The sequence below is a fragment of the Electrona antarctica genome (assembly GCF_951216825.1).
Source record: "Electrona antarctica genome assembly, chromosome: 8".
NCBI lineage: Eukaryota > Metazoa > Chordata > Actinopteri > Myctophiformes > Myctophidae > Electrona > Electrona antarctica.
This window is the reverse complement of record NC_136789.1, coordinates 28,793,710-28,819,647: the sequence shown is the minus strand read 5'-3', so window position 1 is coordinate 28,819,647 and position 25,938 is coordinate 28,793,710. Positions and strand designations below refer to the sequence as shown.

Sequence of the window (25,938 nt, the reverse complement as noted above, 5' to 3'; positions counted from 1 at the left end):
GTGCAATTAAATGGTCAGCTAGATAATGATAAAAAGGTGAGTATGTGAATACCAATGATAAGTAGGCCTACCATTTCAGGATATTGTTTACTAATGAATTACATTGTTTCGGTACTTTGGCGTTTAAACTTTTAGCATTCCTACTTTCTCTAGTGTTAACTCTAAACAACTATCCTCTCTCTCTCTCAATTCAATGCAATATAAATTAAGGTGAAGTAAAACTAAAATGCACTAAATCGTGGCGAGTTGGTAAACTGGCGAGTATTGGAGAGACCATCCAGTACGGAGTCATAAGACTTGTAGTGTGACAACTGCAAACTCTATACTATAGAGGGTATGCGTGTGACATCATCATCAAACCAGGAAGTTATACAGGAATGCCTACTGAGTGGCTAAAAACTACTTTCTGGCCTTGACAGCCCATACATCCACACAGAAAAGTCATCTCTAATTGCATTAAACAACATTAAACAATGTTAAACTCACTTTGTCACTCGATTTGCCACTCGATTTCCCATTCACTTTATGCATGCGCATACTCTCTATACATACGTTTCTTTAACTAATGGCTCTACTCCAGGTCTCCCATTCAATAAGAATCTGACGGGGAAATCATGGAAGCCCCTCTCGTCTGCCTGGATGAGGAGTTCGAGGACTACCGGCCTTGTCGGATGACGGACGACGACGACGACCTGGACAACCTGTACCTCGGCCATCCCGCCATGACCACCATCACCGTCCCACTGGCTCCCATCACCCGCGAGGACTTCTCGGAGCTGGAGAACTTCTCGGAGATGATGAGCTTCAAGTCCATGGAGGACCTGGTCAACGAGTTTGACGAGAAGCTCAACGTCTGCTTCCACAACTACAACACCAAGACGGAGTGCCTGGCGCCCATACGCAACCAGGTGCAGAACCAGGAGGACGAGGAGAGGCTGCAGGACGAGGAGTGAGTACAATCAGCCAGTCTGGTACTTTTTTCCCGAATACAGGACAACTCACCAGGACAACTCACCCCGGTGCTTGCCCGTTTTTCCTCCCAGAATGTTCCTGGGCGGGCTAATTAGTGTCAATTTGATATACTAGTCCTTACCCGTTGTGAGATATTGCCCCCCAGAAATATTAATTACCATTCATTTTAACTTGTAATGTAACTGTGAGAGTGTAAATGGAGCCGTTACGGTTCATTTGGTGTGGTTCTATTTGGTTTAATTCACTAATAAATTCATTATTAATCTATAATTTGTTAAATTGGAAAAAGGGCTTCGTTAAGACCTCCATATTATTATGGTCAATTATGTGTGAAAAGTGGGAGTGATTTGGTGCAGGCAGTGTGGAGCTATGTGAGCGTTTCTGACAGACATTCAGACACACATTCAGACTAATTATAGTATGATGATGATGATGATGATATGATATAGTACTTTGTCAGTTAGCACTGAAATTCGTTTTGCGACCCAGCGGCCTTGTATGCAACACATATACACATTTGACATGACACAGGACAAAAAAATAGAAATAAAATACAGTTACATACATAGAAAACATAAGGGCAGAGAGCAATGTCCACAGTTCAGTCTAGTCTTGGCCAAAATCCTGATTAAGTCTCAGAGTTGATTGATGGACAAAAGACCTCTTCAGTCTGACCTTATTGTATGCTGGAACACCATACTGTATCTCCTTCCTGAAGGCAGCAACCTATACTCTCCATACAAGACATGGCTAGTATTAGAGGTGATATTCCTTGCTAACCTTAGGATGCTGTTATCATACGTGGATGTATAGAGCCTCTGAAGTGGTTGTCCAACAATCTTTGAACAAATGTTTAGTTGTTGCAGCATTTGTGACTTTAAGGCTACAGACAGACATCCATACCAGGTGGTACTACAGTACTGAAGAACATTTGGGAACCACTGTCCCAGAGTGACTGCGTCTTGGGAGAGGTTTTTCCGTGACAAGACATTTTACCCTGATTCTGTGTTATAGCACTATAGCAGAAACGCTCTGCTCAAGTGAGAGCGCATCTTGTCTTATTTGAACCACATACTGTAATAAGACCTATTCACTTCATTGTACGATGAATAGAGAAAATAGCCAAGCAGGCCAACCTCAACATATTGTATCATGATGCATTGTGAGCTTGTAGATCTGGTATTTGACATTTTTGAAATTGTAAACATTACTGAAATTCTTTGCCTATGACACACCCAAGGGAGAGACCCCTGCAGGGGAGAGACCCCTGCTGTTACTGAACAAATATGATTACTATCACCAGCTCAGTGTCCGCCCTGAGACTGAGAGGTCGGGGTTCGATCCCCGGCCGGGTCATACCAAAGACTCAGGGACCCAGTGCCTCCCTGCTTGACACTCAGCATCAAGGGTTGGATTGGGGGTAAGTCCCTGCGACATACTAGCGTCATGTCCAGGGGGTGTACTTGTACATCAAGCTGCCTCACGCTACAGAAACAGGAGATAGGCTCCTGCCCTGTGGGCCTCATGGCTCTGCAAGGCTACTTACTTAATGATTACTATTTACCATCACAAAGTAGCCCATCAAATATGAGTGACTGACGGTCGTAAATGATACAGAGACATATTTTTGTACCACAATGCTTATATGCTTATATGAGATGACCCCATGTTATTCTCCATAGTAGAGAAATTACTTCCGTGAACCAGGGGATGAGCAAGTGACGTCAAGACTTTCGGCGCTCTATTACTTTAATGTTTAGCAGTCAAATACATTTCATAATATGAAACAAATACAAGCATTCACATTTTGATTAAGTAAAAATGTGCATGTGAGCAAAGGAACAATCCGATAATTACTAAAAATGATATTACATACATTTTCTGTCAACTAATCGATTATTCAATGACTTGTTTTAGTTAGTTTTAAACCAGAGGACCTGTACGCCTACCAGCACTAAACTGCATGTGACCAACTTCTGCTTTCAGTACCAGTAACATTGTGTGTAGGTACTTTTTGAACGAATACATTTAAACCTCACAGACGGACTATCACGAAACAACACGAGGACAGTATGGTTCCCAAACTTTTTCATGTCAAGGCCCCCCAAAATGACACCAATTATCCCGCGGACCCCCATTAGAAAAGATATACCAGGGACCCCCATACGAGAAGATATTTACGGCTCTAGGACTTTCAGTGATTCTCAACCCGTTTAATTTCAAGGACCCCCAGTTTGACATGCATATTAGTCTACAGTACAGACTCTCATTTAATGTCATTTCTATCTCTGGGACCCCAATTTATATTGTAAAATCAATGTTAATTTAACTCTCAGAGTTACAGACCCATAAGGGTCCGTTTGGTTCCAAACTATCATTTAGCTGGGGACCCCCTGGAACTCCCTCAAGGACCCCTGGGGGTCCCCGGACCCCACTTTGGGAACCACTGCTCTAGGAGTCTAGTTCGAGATAACCCTAACCAAGCGATTGGTGTGACCACAACAATACAAACAACCCATCAATCAAGCACTGTGACCCCACCCTATACTCGATCACTCCACAGTCAGGCTGCATGCTGAATTATTCAAGAATACAATTTGTGCGCGCCTCGGTTGCTTTGCTGTTAGGTTGTCTGGCTCTCAGTCTCTGTACCAGCCAACAACCAGCACCTCTTCTATTTGGTAACAACAGGCTCTGAAGTGGAAACTCACATTCTTACACTGGGTTGCTAAAAATAGCCCAACTCTACAGTAGGCCTACTAGGGCTGTGAATATTTGAGTGTCCCACGATTCGATTCCGATTCTTGGGGTCACGATTCGATTCAAAAACAATTCCAGATTCAAAATGATTTTCTATTCAAAATGATTCTCGATTCAATACAAAGGATTTCATCACAATCTACTCCAGTCTTGAACTGAAGTGACTACAGTAACTTGAAAATGACTGAAGACATGATGTTTACTGTGATTAGGGTAAGCTTACATTTCATATCACAGACACCATGTAGTGAAAACTCCTGTAACTGTAACCAGAAAAATAAATACAATATTTCTTTTTAAATTAAAAAAGAAAAAAACGATTTTTGGAAATGATGAATCGATTTTTACACCCCTAAGGCCTACGAGCATGGGGAGAATCACGTGAATCACTTTAACAACCGTGACAAATTACTGTTCGCAAAGGAAATCACCTATGTTTTGTAAACAAATGTGAAATACGAGAATTAAATCCCATCCTATTCATTCATTAATTCCTCCTCAAAATGTGTCATAGGGTTTGGCACAGAGGATTGAATCGGTGTAGATATACTTACTAAATCAGTTACTTTTAGAATTTTTTGCCATTTCACCATCATTCCTAATTGCTCGAGATTTGTTTTGTTTTCCATAGTTGTCCTGCGTGGCACAGAAGACAGAATGTGAACACAATTATCATCAAAAACACTATTTGCAGTTTTGGGAACATTTAGCCATTAAAGTTAAACCAATTCTTTATTGATCTTAATGAGGAAATCCCCCCCCCCCCCCCCCCCCCAAAAAAAAAAACTTTTAAGATTTTATATTATGCACATGCCATGGTCAAATAACCATTAAGTGCATGCTTTGATGGTTACAGTTTTATAATCAGTTTTGATGAGTAAACCTTTGTGGAGATCTTCTCAGTTCTCATATGCTAGTTACTGCCGTTCAGGATGGAAAATGAAATCCATTTGGATTTGGGGAGAAGTAGTTTCATAAGGGGCTGGTATGAAGTACTTGATATAAACAGAAAACGTTCAGTTCACTAGTCTACACTCTACTCTACAACTGCCTTCATTTCATCTGATTGTCTGTCTGGCAGGCACTTAACAAGCGATCGTTAACTGCGTCTGTTAGAGAGAGGGGCAGAGAAGAGTGGCTTTGCTCAACTTGATTTATACTTATATTCTCCACTCTGATGAAGGTACATGTTCAATATATCATGCAGCCTTACTTATTAGCCTATATTTTGGCTATTAAAAAAATATATATATTAAAATCGATTTCGGAGACTCCGGCGATTAATCGGAAAATCGATTAATCGGAAAATCGATTAATCGGCGGCATCCCTACGCATTTCACCCATCATAGTGGCCAGCCCCTGAGCAGTGTCTGCTGGGACCAGTGCCTTTGGAATGTCCCTAACATGCATGTCTGTCTGTTCATTTGGACTGTAAGTAAAAAGGTATTTACCTCTAAAAAGCTATGAACAATTAGCTTTACTGGGGTACTCATGGAATATTTTGCCACAGGGAAAACAAAATTAGTTTAGTTGAGCTTGAAGTTATGAGTTTTAATATTATAGGGATTTCAAATTTGTATTTATTTTGGAACTTGCCAGTTTAATTTATAATGAAAATGACCAGGACTATCATACAGGCCACTACAATTTCACACCAACTATGCAGCTACTGTACCACCTGGGAAATAACTAGATATTGCCCAAAACATATTATTAAACATTTATCCGTTTACTGAATTTGGTCATAATCTGAGCAGCTTTTTGGCTATTACAGGCCGTGGCCATATTTGGACTTTGTGCAGTTGTGGATCAGTATTCTCAAAGAACATAAATGGCTCTAACCATGTGAGAATAATTATTAGACAGGATTATTAACCCTTCACTGGCCGCAGGACAAGCACGGCTGGTTAACTTCATACAAGTCAAGGTCGAGCACGTGGACTGCTTGTGGCTTGTGTCGGCATGCACATGCAAATGTATGTGCGGTTGTGTACAAGCAACGCAATAACATCTAGTTGTGTGTGCACAAACTGTCGGAAGAGTTAAATTAATTGTAAATGCGTTCATTGCAATGTGTTTTATTCAATATTCATGTGTGTGTACATGCCAGTGTTGTTTTCAGCAGCAAATTACATTTTTCAAATTTCATTTATTTTAGTTTAGTCATTGTCTTTGGACTGAAACTTCAAACTTTATTTTGGCGGGCCTTGATGCCGTTGTAATGACAGATTTCACACTTGCTGAAAATAGCCGATCTACAAGCTCACAACGCGTCGCGCTGCGACACGTTGTGAGCTTGTAGATCCGCTATTTTCAGCATGCAACCAAGTGTAAAATGACTTATACTGGATCTCTTGTCCACTAGTCCCTTCCCAACATTTTGGTCTAGTTTTTATTTGTTGACGAAATTGTCAATATATTTGGTCTTAGTTTTAGTCACCAATTAGCTTAGTTTTCATTTAGTCAGTGGAAAAAGGTAGTCGACGACTCGACGTACATTTTTCGTCTTAGTATTAGTCGACGAAATCAACACTGGTGCATGCCTGCACGTGGCAGCCATGGCCTGCGTGAGGTAAGCAGTGTGATCAATGGTCACTTGTTCAGTGTGCGCCTGCCTGGGTCTGGGCTGTGCCACTGGGAGAAGGGCATGGGGCCTCAGTGTGCGCCTGGGTCCTGGGCTGTGCCACTGGGAGAAGGGCATTGGGCCTCTGCCAACTTCCAGGGGAGAGAAAAAAACACACCCACACTCACACAAAGGGCTGGAAACAAAGAAAGAGTTCTGCTCTGGCTTTGTGTCACTGGCTGCTCCTTCAGATGCAAACTCTTTTCACTGGCTCTTGTGGCTATACGGGAAACGTCTGACACAATGATGTGAGAGGCTTTATATCTTCTCAGGATATCTTGACAAAAGTAGTAAGAAATGTTTATTTTTTTCTCCTGTTGGTACCTTTCTTTAGCTCTATGTGTTGATTTGTATTGTTGACTTGCCTCAGTGAAATATTGACAGAGTTGTAGCTTTGCTGGAGCATGAGATGAAGTTGAACTATATACAGTAGGGAATAAAACAAGGTGTATAGTGCTATTATATAACTGTGACCAAATCTTAACCTGGAAGAACTGCACAAGTTTTAAATAGTTTATTGCATGTACAACTAAAGTGGGCTTTGCATGTCGAGCGACAACTAAAGTGGGCTTTCTTGTTTTCATTTGTGGTACGGTAGTTATTCTTGCTCACTGTGTGTGCGCGTGCGTGTGTGTGTGTGTGTGTGTGTGTGTGTGTTGCAGCGTGTGGGATGCTCTAACAGACAACTACATCTCCAGCTGGGACCAAACCGGCTCAGAACAAGTCATCAACGGCAACCTGGACCAGGAGGTACATCTCTCTCTCACTCTCTGGAATTTTTCGTTTTACACATTTCAGTTATTTGGTCGTCTTGTGTGACTATAAATGTACAAGAATATTTTCTCTCAGAATTAGTGAAATGACAACAAACGGCTAACAAGAGAACATGCAGTAGAATTACCGTTTCTAATTTACCGTTTGTTTGTAGTGCCCAAGGTTTCTGGCAGCAATACATTCCCCTCCTTCACAGACAGACCGTGGCATTTGAAATCTATTTTTGGTGTTCAAATCGCCATATGGCAGCAGCCTGCTATGGGATTCATTCTGCACGTCATTGGGGCTTGTGCAATGTTTATTTCCACTTTTATGCTCAATTGCGTTGCAGTGGGGTAGATATCGCACTTGTTTGAGAGTCATAACAGATAGAGATTAGCCATGTGCTAACTAAAGGTCCATATAGCATTATAAACCGACTTGTATTAACCCATTTAGGCCTGACGTCGAAATAAATAAAAAGTCTTCTGAAAGAATATTATATTCAAATATTTGTGCCACATTTTCACGATTTTTCAAAAATAGCAGACCTACAAGCTCGTAGCTATGAGCTTGTAGATCTGCTATTTTTCAATAGCTAAAGTATAACATAATACTTAGTTAAAACACCAAAAGGGGTTCCCGCCCAGAATGGGTCAATACAGACAGGTCTTGACTCTAGATTAACACTAACAGGGCTGCAGCCCATAGGGTAGACTCTAGATTAACACTAACAGGGCTGCAGCCCATAGGGCTCCAAAGATCAGAGAGGTCTAGACTCTAGATTAACACTAACAGGGCTGCAGCCCATAGGGTAGACTCTAGATTAACACTAACAGGGCTGCAGCCCATAGGTCTAGATTAACACTAACAGGGCTGCAGCCCATAGGGCTCCAAAGATCAGAGATGCACCAAAACAAATGGCTCCAGAAAATAAAAACAAAACAGACTTTTTGTAGCACAATATCGGTGCCAACTCTGTGAAGCCCCCCAGGATGAAAAACGTAAGTCTTAATCAGGCCCCGACTAGACTCAGAGACTAACGTCTGTGGAGATCAGATCAGTAGAGTAAGATGATAAACTATAGCTTCTAGCTTCCCTGACTCATTTGTCATTCTTCTGTTCTTTATACTGTTATTTGGCCGTCACATTACAAATACACTACAGGCACTTATAGCAGGTCAGGCCATATCAAAATTATGTCAGATTGCTGACAAGCCAGAGTGAACAGACAGATGAAGCTACTACAGCTGTAGATGGGTCAGTGTTTCACATGTCAGACACTAGGGTAGGCCTACTGACTGAAAAAAAATCACACCCGTGTGAAGTGAGGGGCGCTCTTATAAGGATTATACATCATCATGATCATCTCATGAACAACTGAATGTATGTGATTGGTTGGTTACATTTACGGTTGACATTTTACCTAATTTCTCCTTTCATTGTCAATGGCAAATATTGAGACGTGTGGGGACAAAATGAGGCTGTATATGAGGGGCTAGTGCCTCTCAAAAACAAGCAAATAGTAAACATAATTGTCCCTTGCCAATAATTATGTAATTTCAATTGTGCATAATTCAAGCAAATTCTTTACTAAATAACATGAAATCAAGTTTCCCCAAAGTTCCAGACTCTGCATGACCCCTGTTGTTGTTGAGATAGCCTACTGGAAAAACTTGCTTGCTAGAAAACCAAACAACTTGAATTGAAAGAAACTCACTTAATAGGTCATTTTAAAGCACTATTATGTTGAAATGTCTAGCCAAAATAGTCCATGGATATGATGGATACAATTTCAAACATCTATAACTTAATATATGGTCTTCAGCCAACATATCTTCCTTCAATGGAGACCTGTGTTTATGTACAGTATTATGGCTACTATGAAAAAGCAATTACGGCCGGGTCTTTTGCAGGGTCGTTACACTATTGACACCCATTTGGTCCCCCAACACTAAACGTATTGAATAGGTGGCCTCTGGAGCCCACATGCAAGCCCACACATGCTCTGACTGACGACAAGTAGCTTATACAGTAGGCCTACATAGGCCCCTATGTATGTAATAATGGCCTAGGCAGAGACCAACAACTAGGCACATGAAAATAAGCTGCAGCACCACACAGTGGCCAATACATAGAATGACAGTGGGCAGTGGGCACTGACTAAAACATTAAAACAATATGCTTACACACACACACACACACACACACACGAAAAGGCATAAACAGGTTGTGCGGAGCGGGCAGACAGGGTCAACATCAAACACATCCCGCATAAACAGGTTGTGCGGAGCGGGCAGACAGGGCCAACATCAAACACATCCCAGACAAGAAACAAACAAGACATTAAACCTACCGTTTATTGTTAGGGTAATCATCAGGCTGCAGAATAGTAGTGGCTGGTGGCAACTGGTTGATTTACTGTTGAACAGTGATTTCTCACGCAGTCTCTCACTCTGTCAAATGATAGAAGGACATGAATTGAACAAGGTCTTGTAAACAAGTGTAATGCTTTATTGGGTCGTCCACTCACAGTTAACAGTCTTTGTATTGAGTTGTGCTTGAAATATACTGTAATTCTGCAAGCTGTTAATAAATATTTCAATCAATCAAACATGTGTACTACACATAGTGTTGCCTACATATTGTGTAGGCAGCAATTAAGGCTATATATTTAACATGACGCTGTCGCTTGTATGCATACACTTTATGCAAATATTGTTTAGGCTGTTAGGGCATGCAGGACTGTGTATGGACTTACATTGCATGAACAAACACAAAACTGAGGATGAACTTGAGCACAAACAACTTGATGTGAACTGAACACATGTTGTACTTCTCTTGAGGCAGAGGAGGAAAAAAGAAAGAGGGAAAGGTCTCGTTAAAATAGTTCATTGATTACCTGCAGGTGCGTGCCGTGCATAACCTGACTCCGCCAGATGGGGCAGCAGAGAGTACACTGGGTTCCCCCTCCTGTACTCTCTGCTGCCCCATCTGGCGGAGTCAGGTTATGCCGTGCATGCACCCAATGTGAACTACTTTAAAGCCTGAGTTCACTTAATTGTCATCCTTTTAGTCTGACGATAAATACAAATATAAAAGCCATTTCAACTAAAGAAAACAAAACGTCTTTATGGTGTTTGGATAGTTTATTTATGTTCTCACACATTCTAGATCCACGAAAAAGAGGAGGAGGAGATGAATGAGAAGAATGATAATGCTACCTGCCTGAAGGATGAGCCTCTCATCACAGCTGATCAGGTGTGTGTCAGTGTGTGCGTGCAAACTCATGTTAAACTCCAGCGGCACGGGGTTTCCTGGTCATAAATCCACAGGTCCGCCTGCAGTCCCACCTCTGGCCAGTAGGGCCGAGCGCTTCAATGTTGGCAGCGGTGGCAGCGGTGACCGAACGGTTTGCGGAGCGGTCTTGATACCGGAAGATCGCCAGTTCGAATCCCCGGACCGGCACGTTAAAATTACCACCGCTGAAGTGCCCTTGAGCAAGGCATTGAACCCCTACCATGAAATGTTCTATGAGCAGGGTGTGGCTGTAAACAAGCATCTCGAGCTTAGTCCACTTCCCTGCATGGGTAAACAAAGAACTTTGCTTTGCTTTGCTTGCACGTGAGTGGTCTGGCTGGTATCCACCTGTTTCCAGTGTTCATAAGCCTAACTTGCATTTTGTCGCCTTTGTGTGTACATAACTTCCTCTTCCTGTTGTTGCTGTGACCAATGAGTGTTGCCAGATTTTGCTGTCTATGAAAACAAGCACAAATGAAAATAGCAGATCTACAAGCGATTTCACTCCTCTCCTTCCGGGTAGGAACAGAGTGCATTCTGGGATGGATTGGGCCAAATCATGAACGTTGAACGTTGAAGGGCTCTGCCCTACTGGCCAGAGGTGGGACTGCAGGCGGACCTGTGGATTTATGACCAGGAAACCCCGTGCCGCTGGAGTTTAACATGAGTTTGCACTTCCGCATTTTGGACACCAAATTTTGTCCTCAACGTTAAAGCCCAGCTGCACAGGGGTTTTCTCGTCATACATCCACGGGTCCGCCTGCAGTCCCTCCTCTTACCACTAGGGCCCAGTGCTTCAACGTTGGAGAGCCTCACTGGGGCCCTTGGTTCTTCCGGGTGCTTCAAAACGCCACTGAGCAACTTCCATTGAAAATGAGTAGCGAGGGGGCGGGGCTGTCCCTGTCCGCCCTCTAGAGCCTTTATAACTCTATGAAAGTGAAGCACAGTAGCACACACACACACACACACACACACACACGCACCTGGAAGAACGCTCTACTTCCGCATTCAATGTTTTTTATGTTTTTTTTTCTTTTGTGGCTTTCGCCTTTATTTTATTAATTTTTTTATGGAGGGACAGACAGTAGGCTGACAGGAAATGGGGAGAGAGATGGGGGGGAAGACATGCAGTAAAGGCCGTCGGGATCGGGAGTCGAACCCGCGGCACACTGCCAGACTGGATTACCAGCCAAGGTGCCTGGACCACTGAGCCATGGCCCAGGCCGAAGTGCTCAATGTTAAACCACAGCTGTATGGGGTTTCCTCATGCCAAATGCACGGGCACCGCCTGCAGTCCCAGCTCTGAGCAGTAGTGCGGAGCGCTTCAGTTTAGTTGGATAGTTTATGGATGTGCACTGCCACTTTTTATCCTCCACATACCCTGAAGAAGGCAGTTGCATGCATCTGTCGAAACGTTGGTTTTTACTCTGTGCTTCATATTCTAATACATTATCTGCACTTTAGCTACGAGTGTGTGCGGCCACTTTTGTCGTTTCAAGACTCAACACATTTAGATTGTTCTACCGTGGACCGGCACTGCTAAGGGCCGATTCATACTCCTATTTTACAGCTGTTTCGGCGCTGTAGTCAGACATTTTCAGTAGCACCGAAGAGCCGACTTTAGGACGGTACCCGCCCCCCCGAACCTCAAATGACGTCACATTGTAGGCTCTACAGAGCCGAACCGACTTTTATTCGGCTCTAAAATAGGAGTATGAATCGGCCCTTAGACTGTTGTGTGTGTGTATAGCATCCTCCTGCACAGCATGCACTGCCAGGCACTTATACCATACTCTCCTTTCTATTCTATGCATGCCTCGCTGCATCTCATGGGCTCCTTTCTCTCAACCCTATAATAGGTCATCGAGGAGATTGTGGAGATGATGGAGAACTCCCCAGATCCCGGAGAGACAGAGGAAGAGGATGAGGAGGAGATCAGCGATAGTTCATCCAGGGCGAATCCTTCCCTCCTGGAGGAGATCAGGCAGCTGTCGCACGCCTCGAACAACAACTGCTCATATGAAGGTAGGACACATAACACATAACACAGCACAGCCACATACGTATCTGACATCTGAGTGTTCACCTAAAAATTTAAATCTGAAGTTGGTGCAAAAGTTGCACCATTCTACATACTTCTACACATCTGTAGCAGGAGGCAGGAGCCGAAAAACCTTTTTAAAGAACTATTTTAACTATTTTTGTAAATTTCTTCAGTGTGACATTAAGGGCAAGGCAGTCTAGCAGACACCTCTGGAGTCTGGAGCTCAGAACCTTCATGAGAGAAATCTATACATTGCAGTGCAACAAAACATGCAGTGCAGCTCGTCTAGATCATGGGATTTGTCCCTGTACTGCACCGTCAACATAGATATTCTATTAATTCTGAGGCACAAGGGGAAGCTGTTTATTACAAGAATTCAAAGGGCAACTGTACACAGAGCACCATCCGTCTTTATAACGCCAAGGACACAGTCCTCTTTAGGGTAGAATTAATGGCGCTCTTTGAAGCATGTTCCTTGTAAGAAGGGCTGTTGTGCTGCAACATATTGAATCTTTATAGGTAATTATGTTAAACATAATTACCTCAATATGTTGCAGCACAGCAGCCATAATTACCTATAAAGATTCAATATGTTGCAGCACAGCAGCCTTACAGTATGTTGTGAACATGAAGGTACTTGTCTTAATCGGTTAGGGTTAGTCCTATTTCTATTCTCTTTTTTTAAACTCTTTTAATTTCACATTATTGGCAAGGCCAGTTTAATTGCATTGAACATTAAAAGCAAAAAAGCAAAAGGCTTTACACAACGTGAAGAAACAAAACACACCATAAAAGCAGATTTTAGTAAAAAATAAAAAATAAAAATAAAATAAAAATACTGCACGATTTACAGTGAATACTTAATGCTAAAAGAAGCCTCAGTAAAAGGCTGCGGCAGCTACGTGGGGACACAGTTGTTTTTGGGGACTTGTTCCAGTCACATGTGCTCAGAGCCTCAGACAGAGTCAGACCTCTATCTGTTGCATGGACACGCATGGCTGACGATCTGTCATCCATCCTCCACATCCTCCAGGCCTGAGCCTGATGTCCAGTTCAGCCCTGGTCACACTGCTCGAGCGGGTTGAGGCGGCCATCCGCGAGTACTCCGAGGAACTCGTGAGCCAGCTGGCTCGGCGCGACGAACTGGAGTTCGAGAAGGAGGTGAAGAACACGTTCATCACGGCCCTGATGGAGGTGCAGAACCGACAGAAGGAGCAGCGCGACAGCAGCAAGCGCCGGCGTCGGGACAAGACCCTGAGCCTGCAGGGTCCCGCCACCACCACAGGGAACACAGGCACGGAGAAGACAGGGGGGAGCATGCCTGTCAAGGTAACAGGGTGGAGGGAACAGGAGAAGACAGGGGGAGAATGCCTGTCAAGGTAACAGGGTGGAGGGAACAGGAGAAGACAGGGGGGAGCATGCCTGTCAAGGTAACAGGGTGGAGGGAACATGAGAAGACAGGGGGGAGCATGCCTGTCAAGGTAACAGGGTGGAGTGAACAGGAGAAGACAGGGGGGAGCATGCCTGTCAAGGTAACAGGGTGGAGGGAACAGGAGAAGACAGGGGGGAGCATGCCTGTCAAGGTAACAGGGTGGAGTGAACAGGAGAAGACAGGGGGGAGCATGCCTGTCAAGGTAACAGGGTGGAGGGAACAGGAGAAGACAGGGGGGAGCATGCCTGTCAAGGTAACAGGGTGGAGGGAACAGGAGAAGACAGGGGGGGAGCATGCCTGTCAAGGTAACAGGGTGGGGGGAACAGGAGAAGACAGGGGGGGAGCATGCCTGTCAAGGTAACAGCGTGGAGGGAACAGGAGAAGACAGGGGGGAGCATGTCTGTCAAGGTAACAGGGTGGAGGGAACAGGAGAAGACAGGGGGGAGCATGCCTGTCAAGGTAACAGGGTGGAGGGAACAGGAGAAGACAGGGGGAGAATGCCTGTCAAGGTAACAGGGTGGAGGGAACAGATCAATTACAATTAGGCCTGTCTCACAGCCATTCCCCACCCCCTTTCCAGACCTAGTGGTGTTGACGTGACGTCACTCCATAGACATTACATGTTAAAAGACCTACATTCAGAAGCCATAAACAACGCTTTTTCTGAAGGTAAACTTTATTCTATTTGGTTTAGCGGTCTTAACATCTTGTTTTCTTCATAATAATATTGGTCTTTTACATTTTAACATTTGGAAAAATGGTGCAGAGAAAGCAGGTAGGGATGTAGCTCTGGTCCCTAGCCTTACTCATGGACCAGAGCTACAGCCGGAGCCGGACAGCATGCACTGTCTGTCTGTCTGTCTGTCTGTCTGTCTGTCTGTCTGTCTGTCTGTCTGTCTGTCTGTCTGTCTGTCTGTCTGTCTGTCTGTCTGTCTGTCTGTCTGTCTGTCTGTCTGTCTGTCTGTCTGTCTGTCTGTCTGTCTGTCTGTCTGTCTGTCTATCTGTCTGTCTCTGTCTCTCTCTCTCTCTCTCTCTCTCTCTCTCTCCCTATCATCGACTGGTATCATAATGGACCTGGAGGCTATTAGCCTCCAACCACTCTTCCAGGAACTATTCTTAAGTGGATGTACTGTACTCTGTCCTCCACATACAGTAACAGCTCAGTCCAGTAAACAGATGAATAACAACTGCCCTTCACTACAGTACAATGACAAGACATGTTGTGTTTACAGAACCTATACTGCTGTACCTGCTGCATCACAATTTGGCAACTGATGTTGCCAAATTGTGTTAATGTGGCCTGTGCAGACTCAGAGAGACAAGCCGCTGTGCTCAATTTCATGTCAAGGACCCCCAGAATTATATGTATTTGGCTGCCGACCCCAATTTGAAAATATGTTGTTCCAGGGACCCCCCCAGAAGCAAAGATGTTAGTTGAAATGTCCGCTCTGAAAGAATATATATTCAAAGACTTGCGCCACATTGTCACAATTTTTCAAAAATAGCAGACCTACAAGCTCGTAGCGCGGCACTCGGTGCCATGCTATGCTATGAGCTTGTAGATCTGCTATTTTTCATTAGCTAAAGTATAACACGATGCTTAAAACACCAAAAGGGGTTCCCGTCTAATGTTTGTGTTTCTTCCTGGTTGTGTTCCTGGCAGCGTTTCAGCATGGAGGGACTGTCCAACATCCTGCAGACGGGCATCAGGCAGACCTTTGGAAGCACAGGGAATGACAAACAGGTGAGATCAGGCATCAGGCAGACCTTTGGAAGCACAGGGAATGACAAACAGGTGAGATCAGGCAGACCTTTGGAAGCACAGGGAATGACAAACAGGTGAGAGCAGGCATCAGGCAGAGCTTTGGAAGCACAGGGAATGACAAACAGGTGAGATCAGGCATCAGGCAGAGCTTTGGAAGCACAGGGACTGACAAACAGGTGAGATCAGGCATCAGGCAGAGCTTTGGAAGCACAGGGAATGACAAACAGGTGAGATCAGGCAGACCTTTGGAAGCACAGGGAATGACAAACAGGTGAGATCAGGCATCAGGCAGACCTTTGGAAGCACAGGGAATGACAAACAGGTGAGATCAGGCATCAGGCAGAGCTTTGGAAGCACAGGGAATGACAAACAGGTGAGATCAGGTATCAGGCAGAGCTTTGGAAGCACAGGGAATGACAAACAGGTGAGATCAGGCATCAGGCAGAGCTTTGGAAGCACAGGGAATGACAAACAGGTGAGATCAGGTATCAGGCAGAGCTTTGGAAGCACAGGGACTGACAAACAGGTGAGATCAGGCATCAGGCAGAGCTTTGGAAGCACAGGGAATGACAAACAGGTGAGATCAGGCATCAGGCAGAGCTTTGGAAGCACAGGGACTGACAAACAGGTGAGATCAGGCAGAGCTTTGGAAGAACAGGGAATGACAAACAGGTGAGATCAGGCAGAGCTTTGGAAGAACAGGGAATGACAAACAGGTGAGATCAGGCATCAGGCAGAGCTTTGGAAGCACAGGGAATGACAAACAGGTGAGATCAGGCATCAGGCAGAGCTTTGGAAGCACAGGGAATGACAAACAGGTGAGATCAGGCAGGCCTTTGGAAGCACAGGGAATGACAAACAGGTGAGATCAGGCATCAGGCAGAGCTTTGGAAGCACAGGGAATGACAAACAGGTGAGATCAGGCAGAGCTTTGGAAGCACAGGGAATGACAAACAGGTGAGATCAGGCAGAGCTTTGGAAGCACAGGGAATGACAAACAGGTGAGATCAGGTATCAGGCAGAGCTTTGGAAGCACAGGGAATGACAAACAGGTGAGATCAGGCATCAGGCAGAGCTTTGGAAGCACAGGGAATGACAAACAGGTGAGATCAGGTATCAGGCAGAGCTTTGGAAGCACAGGGACTGACAAACAGGTGAGATCAGGCATCAGGCAGAGCTTTGGAAGCACAGGGAATGACAAACAGGTGAGATCAGGCAGACCTTTGGAAGCACAGGGAATGACAAACGGGTGAGATCAGGCAGACCTTTGGAAGCACAGGGAATGACAAACAGGTGAGATCAGGCAGAGCTTTGGAAGCACAGGGAATGACAAACAGGTGAGATCAGGCATCAGGCAGGCCTTTGGAAGCACAGGGAATGACAAACAGGTGAGATCAGGCATCAGGCAGAGCTTTGGAAGCACAGGGACTGACAAACAGGTGAGATCAGGCATCAGGCAGGCCTTTGGAAGCACAGGGAATGACAAACAGGTGAGATCAGGCAGGCCTTTGGAAGCACAGGGAATGACAAACAGGTGAGATCAGGCATCAGGCAGAGCTTTGGAAGCACAGGGAATGACAAACAGGTGAGATCAGGCAGGCCTTTGGAAGCACAGGGAATGACAAACAGGTGAGATCAGGCAGGCCTTTGGAAGCACAGGGAATGACAAACAGGTGAGATCAGGCAGGCCTTTGGAAGCACAGGGAATGACAAACAGGTGAGATCAGGCATCAGGCAGAGCTTTGGAAGCACAGGGAATGACAAACAGGTGAGATCAGGCAGGCCTTTGGAAGCACAGGGAATGACAAACAGGTGAGATCAGGCAGGCCTTTGGAAGCACAGGGAATGACAAACAGGTGAGGCGGAAAAATAAGGTCAGGGCTGAGAGCCTTCTATGTCCAAAACTGTTACTTTTCAGGAAATGGAAAAAATAACCTGTGTTCCAAATGGATCCAATGTAGGAAAGTAGTCACAAGCTCTTATTAATACTTTCCATTTGTTCAATATTTATACAAAAAAACACTTTCACTTTCACAAAAATAACAAGCAAAAATAGCAGAATAGCAGAACATGCTCAAAACGCATTGCATCGTGCCACCTTGTGAGCTTGTAGACAGGCTATTTTCGAAACCTTTGTGTGACACTACTATGATGAAGTAGGGCATTAATTCATGAAAAAACAACAACATAAGACGACACAAGATGAACTACTGTATGGAGAATCGAGATACAAGATTTCTGTCCAATGTCAGCACAATGTTGCTGAAGTTTGTTGTATGTTGTATTGTTGTAACTGTTGTATGAATGTGTCGTTTCAGTATCTGAACACAGTGATTCCATATGAGAAGAAGGCATGCCCTCCCTCTGTGGATGACCTGCAGATGATCACAAGTAGTAAGTAGACCAGCGGGAGAAATATTGAGTCTACACTAAACATTTCAGATTGCTAAATGTGACTAAAACGAAATACAATTTTACTCAAAAGACTATGACTAAAGCTAAATCAAAATGTGCTGTCAAAATCAACACTAAACCACGACACATTGCTGAAGCTGGAACCTAGCTGGGACCTTCTATTTCCCTGGCATGCAGCCCTAATAGCTGGACGTTATTGGGCGTGGCAGTATCCCTTCCCGTATCCCTGCATGCCCATTTCAAGAACTATCTTCTTCCTTTTCATTCTGTAGTTCTTTATGCCATGAAGGAGGACAGCGACAAGGTGCCTACACTGCTAACTGACTACATATTAAAAGGTGAGATCCACAAGATCCTTTTATTTGGGGATATTGATATTTTGGTTAGGTATTTCTTCGGGAACACCACAGGAAGGAAACCACTATTATGCTTAGTTAATTTACTTTGTTTTGTGTCGATGTTGCGTGCCAAAAAAATCCAATGACACGTTGTGAGCTGCCTTGCATTTCCTGCGTGCGACACCGGCACGCAAATAAGTATAACTTTGGCTTTACTGTGTTTCAACGGCTCTGTCCTGACAGTGGGGACAGTTGAGTTGAGTTTATTGCTAACTGTTGCTAACTAACTTAATGCTGACATACACTATCTCAACAACTAAAAACATTGTTGCGAGAGCTTTTTTTCCTTCCAAACGTACGTTGTAACTGTCCTTCTGGTGCTTTTGTCTGTGTGTGTCCAGTGTTATGTCCCACCTAAAGAGGACGGGCGACAGACAGGCCAACACAAGGCACTGTGTGTGTGTGTGACGGAGAACTCCAACCCTCCACAGACACCACCACCACCTCCTCCTCCGGTCTTAGCTGCATGAGCTCCCCTCTTTGCCATCGACATCATTATTGTACCCATCTCACCCGACTACAACGACTGCCTTTCGCTGAGCTCACCTCGTCCTTCCTGCACACTAAAAAGCTCAGGCCTACATCCACAATGGCCACCATCTGAATGCTATATTAAGAGACTGGTCCCTATACGTTTTAAGGACTTGACTAACCGCTCTCTCTCTCTCTCTCCGGAGAACGAGACGCTAGTATTAACCACTTAAACCCTCTATTCTTTAGTCAAACGGACCCGAGTCACAACTGTACATGGACCGCTTTTTTTTCTGTCCACACAAAATCTCTTCTGCAAAATTAAGTATCCAGTCTTCAAGCTCACAAGGTGCTGCCACACTATCTAAAGAGCTGCGCACGTTCTCGGCTGCGCGCAGCTTAGAGTTTTTAGACAGCTGGTGGATGGAAATTAAGCTCCACCTCCGCGGAAGACTTGCGCGACGGCCAGATCCCGGAAACGCTCTCCTCCGCGGAAGGTGGAGCTTAATTTCCATCCACCAGCTGTCTAAAAACTCGGAAAATAAACTGCGCACAGCTTAAGATGTGCGCGGCTGTCGGCCGTTTTGCGCTTAGGTGTGGAAACGCTGACAACGCAATGCATTGTGAGCTTGTAGATCAGCACATTTTTTTTGCCTAATGTTCCCACCAGAATAGGGATGCTGGGGTTCAAGTGGTTAATGATGACCACATCAATACAGGGATGAGTTGTTTCGATCTCACTTTATTTCTTTCTTTCGTTTCACGGGGGATTTGAGGGTTTTAAATCTTCTTTGACACTTATTGTTGTAAACTGGCCTTTTTAGCACAATGGGTTTTGTTTACCACACCGTCCTCTGATCCACAAGGACAGTAAATGTACAGATACATGAACGTTGCATTCACATTAAAAGTCATCTCTCTGCATTGTTCAAGAAGGAAGCAAAACACACGCAACCCTTTTCCATTTGAATACAAAAGCCATGCACCTTTCTCTGCCAATTTAGTACTGTAGCTCCATGTGGAAAGAAAGAACAACTATACGGGTGCAGCGTGTTTCAACCAGTCTTTTGTTCTGTTCTATCTTCTCAATATCCAGTTGCTCTTCAGACTTTTTTGTAACTTATTTTGATTTGTATCTAATATTTGATATACACTCTGTTGCTAATTTTATACTTTTATTTACTGTAGTGTCAGAATACCTTGCATTCCACCCCAGACGACCACGTGGAGTTATATAAGTCACTGAATTCTCCTTGAATGTTGTACCCTGGTGACATGAGCTCATTTATAAAAAAATAAAATAAAAAAACAGGCTTACATATTTAACATATTTATGACTTCCTTTTGAGCCACGTAGGTGAATGTTACATTGCCAATTATGAATTCTAATAAACATCCTACCCAAACCAGTGTATATATGGGATCATTATTTGCTTCGTCTTTTTCCTTCCTCTTTTTCTTCGTCTTCTGATTTTATTGATGAGGATACTAGGACGCAACCTCGAACGTTCCGGCAACCTCGGAACGGTCGCCCTGGGTCTAGTCCGGCAACCTCGGAACGGTCGCCACCAGGTATACATGAACGTGACTTCAATAAAACTATGCCTAAAACTAACCTTAATCCTAAACGTATCCTCAGTAAAACTATTCCTAAACCTAGCCTTATTCCTAACTCCCCTTAACCACCATAGGAAGCCACATAGATGGCATTACCAGTAAACTGACTTTGATACTGCAAATTATACTGAAAATGAGGAATGAGAAAAGAGGTCCCGCACACTGTCAGATACTGCCAAAAAATGTTGCTCTTTATTTGCTTGACGTTTCGGTTGCTTTAGACCTTCATCAGGACAAGTGTCTGACAGTGTGCGGGACCTCTTCTTTGTCTTTAAAGATACCCATTTCTCTATTGCCTGTCACCAGTGCACCTGTCACCAGCCTTTTGAGGTGTGCATTTGAGGTGCACAAGGTTTAAACATCCCAGAGAATGGATTAATGGAGCATTGAACAGTGTGGTGGTAAAAGTACTGATGTGTTTACTTGTCCTCAGTAATATGCAATGTGTTTCCTTTTTTTTTGAGTGGTGTAAACCACTCCTACAACTGGCTTTGTTAGTTTACGTGTCTGTCCGTTTACGTGTCTGTCCGTACCAAACAAATGAGCATGGTTGCTATGGTCATCCAGTTCACACAGGTGTGATTTCATTACGTCAGACATTACGTCAGACCACAGTTGATCAGTCTATATAAGACCTTACACCACTCAGTTCACACGGGTGTGATTTTTTTGTGTCAATTATCTAATGTAATCCTGGGCGCTACACTTCCTCTGCCAACCTGGGGGGGCAGCGGACTGACCTCATGCTTCCTTCTATGCATGAGGAGTCCAAGCTGCTTCTTTTCACCTGACAGGAGGGGAGTTTCCCCGGTGGGACATAGTGTGTGGAAGGACCACGTTATTCCGACCAGTTCCTTTCCCCTCCATCAGGCGCCCCGGCTGGCCAGGGGGAGGTAGTTTAGAGACCAGGATTACTGCATGTTTTTGTGAGGGTACCTACCCTAGGGGACACGGGGAGAACATGCAAACTCCACACAGAAAAGCCCTTTCGCCAACCCTGCCTCGGGTATGGGCACTGATGACGCGGAGGAGGGAACACGCCCCCAGCGCCCACAGCTTTATTTTGTAATTTCTTTGAATCTTTTGAATTAATTCAACACACACCAGCTCCCAGAAGGCCCTACCTCCACCCCCCTGAGCCTCTCTCTGCTGCCTGGCTCCATAACTTCCCCCCTGAGCCTCTCTCTGCTGCCCGGCTCCATAACTTCCTCTGACGAGGACAAATCCAACATGGCTGGCTCCATAACTTCCTCTGACGAGGACAAATCCAACATGGCCGGCTCCATAACTTCCTCTGACGAGGACAAATCCAACATGGCTGGCTCCATAGCTTCCTCTGACGAGGACAAATCCAACATGAACACGTGTTCGGGTGCGTTGCGTTCAAAGCTCACGATACGGTTTCCCACCATGCAACAGCACATTCCGGGCATTGGAAAACTCCCTTTGAACTCAACCCTCTTCCACGAGAAGGTCTCAGGGTTGAATTTCCACATATCATTGAAGGTATGGTGAAAGCTATCGCCACCATATATGTACAGCTCTCCGTTGTAAGTAAAGGATGAATGACCAAAGCGTGGTTTTGGTTTAAGCTGTGCAGGAGGTGTGTTCATCCAGAAGTCGGTCTCCGTATCAAACACTCTGACGCTGTTGTAGAGGCTGTTGTCATGACCACTGTGGCCCCCAAATACAAACATCTTGGTCCCACTGATGGAGGCAGAGTGAGAGCTTGAACCAGGTGATGGGGTGCCACGGGTGTTTATTGAAGACCAGACCATTGTGGTGGTGTCCAACTTGTAGATGTCATTAGTACATCCTCTATGGACATCCTCCATGGACGTACATCCTCCATAGATGTACATGGCCTTCCCCAAGACACAGGCCGAGTGGCAGATCCTCCCCACTGGAACGGTCCCGGAAACCTCGGGCCTGAACCATGTATGGCCTTTGACATCAAACGCGTCAAGCTCGTTGAAGTACCGGCCCCTGCAGTTATATCCTCCCCAGATGTAGACGATACCTCCTACCAACACAGCAGTATGGCCACAGTGCCAGGAGGGAACTTCATGGGGACGTTCTTCGTTTCCAGGTGTCAATGCAGGGGTCAACTTCGTCCAGTCTAAGGACATTGTGTTTAAGACATTCACATCGATGCCACCTTTGCGATGGTCACAGGCTCCTCCAAAGCAGTACAAGCTGTCTCCTACCGCCACAGCGGCAGAAAGACCAGCATTTGGTCCTTTGACTTTGGTCTCCGTCCACTGCAACATGTCTCTCTTCGCTGGTCTCTTCTATTGTCTTTTCTCTGGATGTAAAACGTCTCGATGTCTCCTTCCGTCCTCGATTACTTTCTTAATTCTTTGTCCACGTCTCTGTGCCGTAGATAAGCCAGAGCCATGGTGTGACATCACACACAACAAATAGCGTTGCCTAGCAACGTCGATTTGCGCAGCCATTCATATCTGCACACATCTTCCAAAGGGAGGCCTCTGATGTCACACTCATGTCACCATGACTCAGCCATGACCATATAAGGAGTTCCCAATGCAACTACGCCCAAATCTAACCTCAATGTGTCATTATGACATCAGGGACAAGGAAATCAGTCAGAAAAAGGGAGCATGCCCCATGATGTCCCTGGTGACATCAGGGATCTCCATATAAGGGCATAAAAGCGACATGGACTGGAGATCTCCATATAAGGGCATAAAAGCGACATGGACTGACAGATAGAAATCTCCATATATGGGCATTGATTGATTGATGAATGTAGAATTATATGATTGGAGAATTACATTACATTTCAAGACTGTTAACTGTGGACACCATCAAGCATTACACTTGTTTACAATAGGTTTGTTTACAATCCCAGAAAGAAAGAACAACTATACGGGTGCAGCGTGTTTCAACCAGTCTTTTGTTCTGTTCTATCTTCTCAATATCCAGTTGCTCTTCAGACTTTTTTGTAACTTATTTTGATTTGTATCTGATATAGGCTACACTCTGTTGCTAATTTTATACTTGTATTTACTGTAGTGTCAGAATACCTTGCATTCCACCCCAGACGACCACGTGGAGTTATATAACAATTTACAATTTACAATTTAGGCATTTAGCAGACGCTCTTAATCCAGAGCGACTTACATTAAGCAATAACAAAAAGCATGGCATACATCACATATATAAAAAGTAGTTATCATGAATCATGCGTAGGCTAAGAACGTAACAGTGGAGTATCTATGTAAACTATACATACTATACTATATAATATATTATACATGTGTACTATAAAGTGCTATGACTACATAAAGTGCAATTCTAGAGCTGTCTACGTAACAAGCTATAAGTCTGTTTAAAATACTATCTAAGTCTACATAATGTGCATACATAATGTGCTATCTAAGGGGCTATAAGTCACTGAATTCTCCTTGAATGTTGTACCCTGGTGACATGAGCTCATTTATAAAAAACAAACAAAAATAAAACAGGCTTACATATTTAACATATTTATGACTTCCTTTTGAGCCACGTAGGTGAATGTTACATTGCCATTTATGAATTCTAATAAACATCCTATACCCAAACCAGTGTATATATGGGATCATTATTTGCTTTCTCTTTTTATTCGTCTTCTGATTTTATTGATGAGAATAATTAGGACGCATAGAAGACAGGGAAGCACCATAGAAGACAGGGGACAGGGAAGCACCATAGAAGACAGGGAAGCACCATAGAAGACAGGGAAGCACCATAGAAGACAGGGGACAGGGAAGCACCATAGAATACAGGGAAGCACCATAGAAGACAGGGGACAGGGAAGCACCATAGAAGACAGGGGACAGGGAAGCACCATAGAAGACAGGGAAGCACCATAGAAGACAGGGGACAGGGAAGCACCATAGAAGACAGGGGACAGGGAAGCACCATAGAAGACAGGGGACAGGGAAGCACCATAGAAGACAGGGGACAGGGAAGCACCATAGAAGACAGGGAAGCACCATAGAAGACAGGGGACAGGGAAGCACCATAGAAGACAGGGAAGCACCATAGAAGACAGGGGACAGGGAAGCACCATAGAAGACAGGGAAGCACCATAGAAGACAGGGGACAGGGAAGCACCATAGAAGACAGGGAAGCACCATAGAAGACAGGGGACAGGGAAGCACCATAGAAGACAGGGGACAGGGAAGCACCATAGAAGACAGGGAAGCACCATAGCACATAGAAGACAGGGAAGCACCATAGCACATAGAAGACAGGGAAGCACCATAGAAGACAGGGAAGCACCATAGAAGACAGGGAAGCACCATAGAGGACAGGGAAGCACCATAGAAGACAGGGAAGCACCATAGCACATAGAAGACAGGGAAGCACCATAGAAGACAGGGAAGCACCATAGAAGACAGTGAAGCACCATAGCACATAGAAGACAGGGAAGCACCATAGAGGACAGGGAAGCACCATAGAAGACAGGGAAGCACCATAGCACATGATACTGCAAATTATACTGAAAAGGGTATCTTTGAAAGACAAAGAAGAGCTGTTAACCAGCGTTGTTGCAATGTTTGTAAAGAAGATGTTTACGTAGTTGGGCTACATCAAGCTTGTCAGCGATGAGGGTGTCGTCCGATTTGATGTTGATTTTTAGTTTCTAACCGCAGCCAGTGTTAAGTAACTTCCAGAGCTCCCGAGGATTGTTTTTGTTTTCCTCTGCTTTATCATTGATAAAGTTTATTTTTGCTGATTTGGTCATGGCAGTTACACTGTTTCTTAGCTTGTTACGTTGGGTTTTTAGGATGCCCAGTTGGGTTTGGAGATCACTGTCGTAGCGCTTGGCTAGCTTGGACTTGCATTTAAGAAGTTCAGAGCATTTTTTGTCTCTGGCTTTCATTGCAGTCAGTATGTCCGAATTCATCCATGGCTCAGAGTGGGGTTTGACCCTGATGGTTCTCAAATTAGCCATGTTGTTTAGTACTGATGTAAATTTGGTTTTGAAGCCAAGCCATGCTTCTTCGACTAGTGTGCTCCTGAGCTCATCGGACCAATCCAGACTCTCCAGTTCAAGGTTAAAGGCCTCACTAGAGTAGGTTTTGAGGTCCCTAGATATGACTGTTTTGTGACAGCCAGACTTAAGTTTTTGCTTTTTGCGTGTACAGAAAATCATAAAATTATCGCTAAGCCCTTTCTTGGAGATTCTGGATTTGTCCGAGGTCAGAATGAGATCAATGACAGTTTGAGAAGAATCACACACTCTTGTGGGTTGGGTAATTAGCTGACTGACTATGCAGATCACAGAACCCACTGAATGACTATGTATTGTAGTCGCCAATCAGTATTTTCTCTACATGTTCTTCCCCAGCTAAGCACCCCTCAAGAATATCACAGAA

At 44.5% G+C, this 25,938-nt stretch overlaps 2 protein-coding genes across 2 annotated transcripts; both read left to right on the top strand.

Annotated features, from left to right (window-relative positions):
• Positions 1 to 597: 597 nt before the first annotated feature.
• LOC306928338 (fasciculation and elongation protein zeta-1-like) lies at positions 598 to 953 on the top strand (the record flags this gene model as incomplete). The annotated part of the gene is made up of 1 exon (XM_079508371.1): positions 598 to 953. Exon 1 carries the CDS (start codon positions 615 to 617, stop codon positions 951 to 953), a length of 339 nt encoding a protein of 112 aa, XP_079364497.1. The 5' UTR covers positions 598 to 614.
• Positions 954 to 6,531: 5,578 nt separating this feature from the next.
• Positions 6,532 to 19,309, top strand: LOC306928335 (fasciculation and elongation protein zeta-1-like). Its single transcript, XM_079508367.1, has 9 exons — positions 6,532 to 6,646; positions 7,019 to 7,106; positions 10,284 to 10,370; positions 12,269 to 12,434; positions 13,487 to 13,782; positions 15,549 to 15,629; positions 17,969 to 18,044; positions 18,338 to 18,403; positions 18,805 to 19,309. Exons 3-9 carry the CDS (start codon positions 10,308 to 10,310, stop codon positions 18,819 to 18,821), a joined length of 765 nt encoding a protein of 254 aa, XP_079364493.1. The 5' UTR covers positions 6,532 to 6,646; positions 7,019 to 7,106; positions 10,284 to 10,307; the 3' UTR covers positions 18,822 to 19,309.
• Positions 19,310 to 25,938: the final 6,629 nt, after the last annotated feature.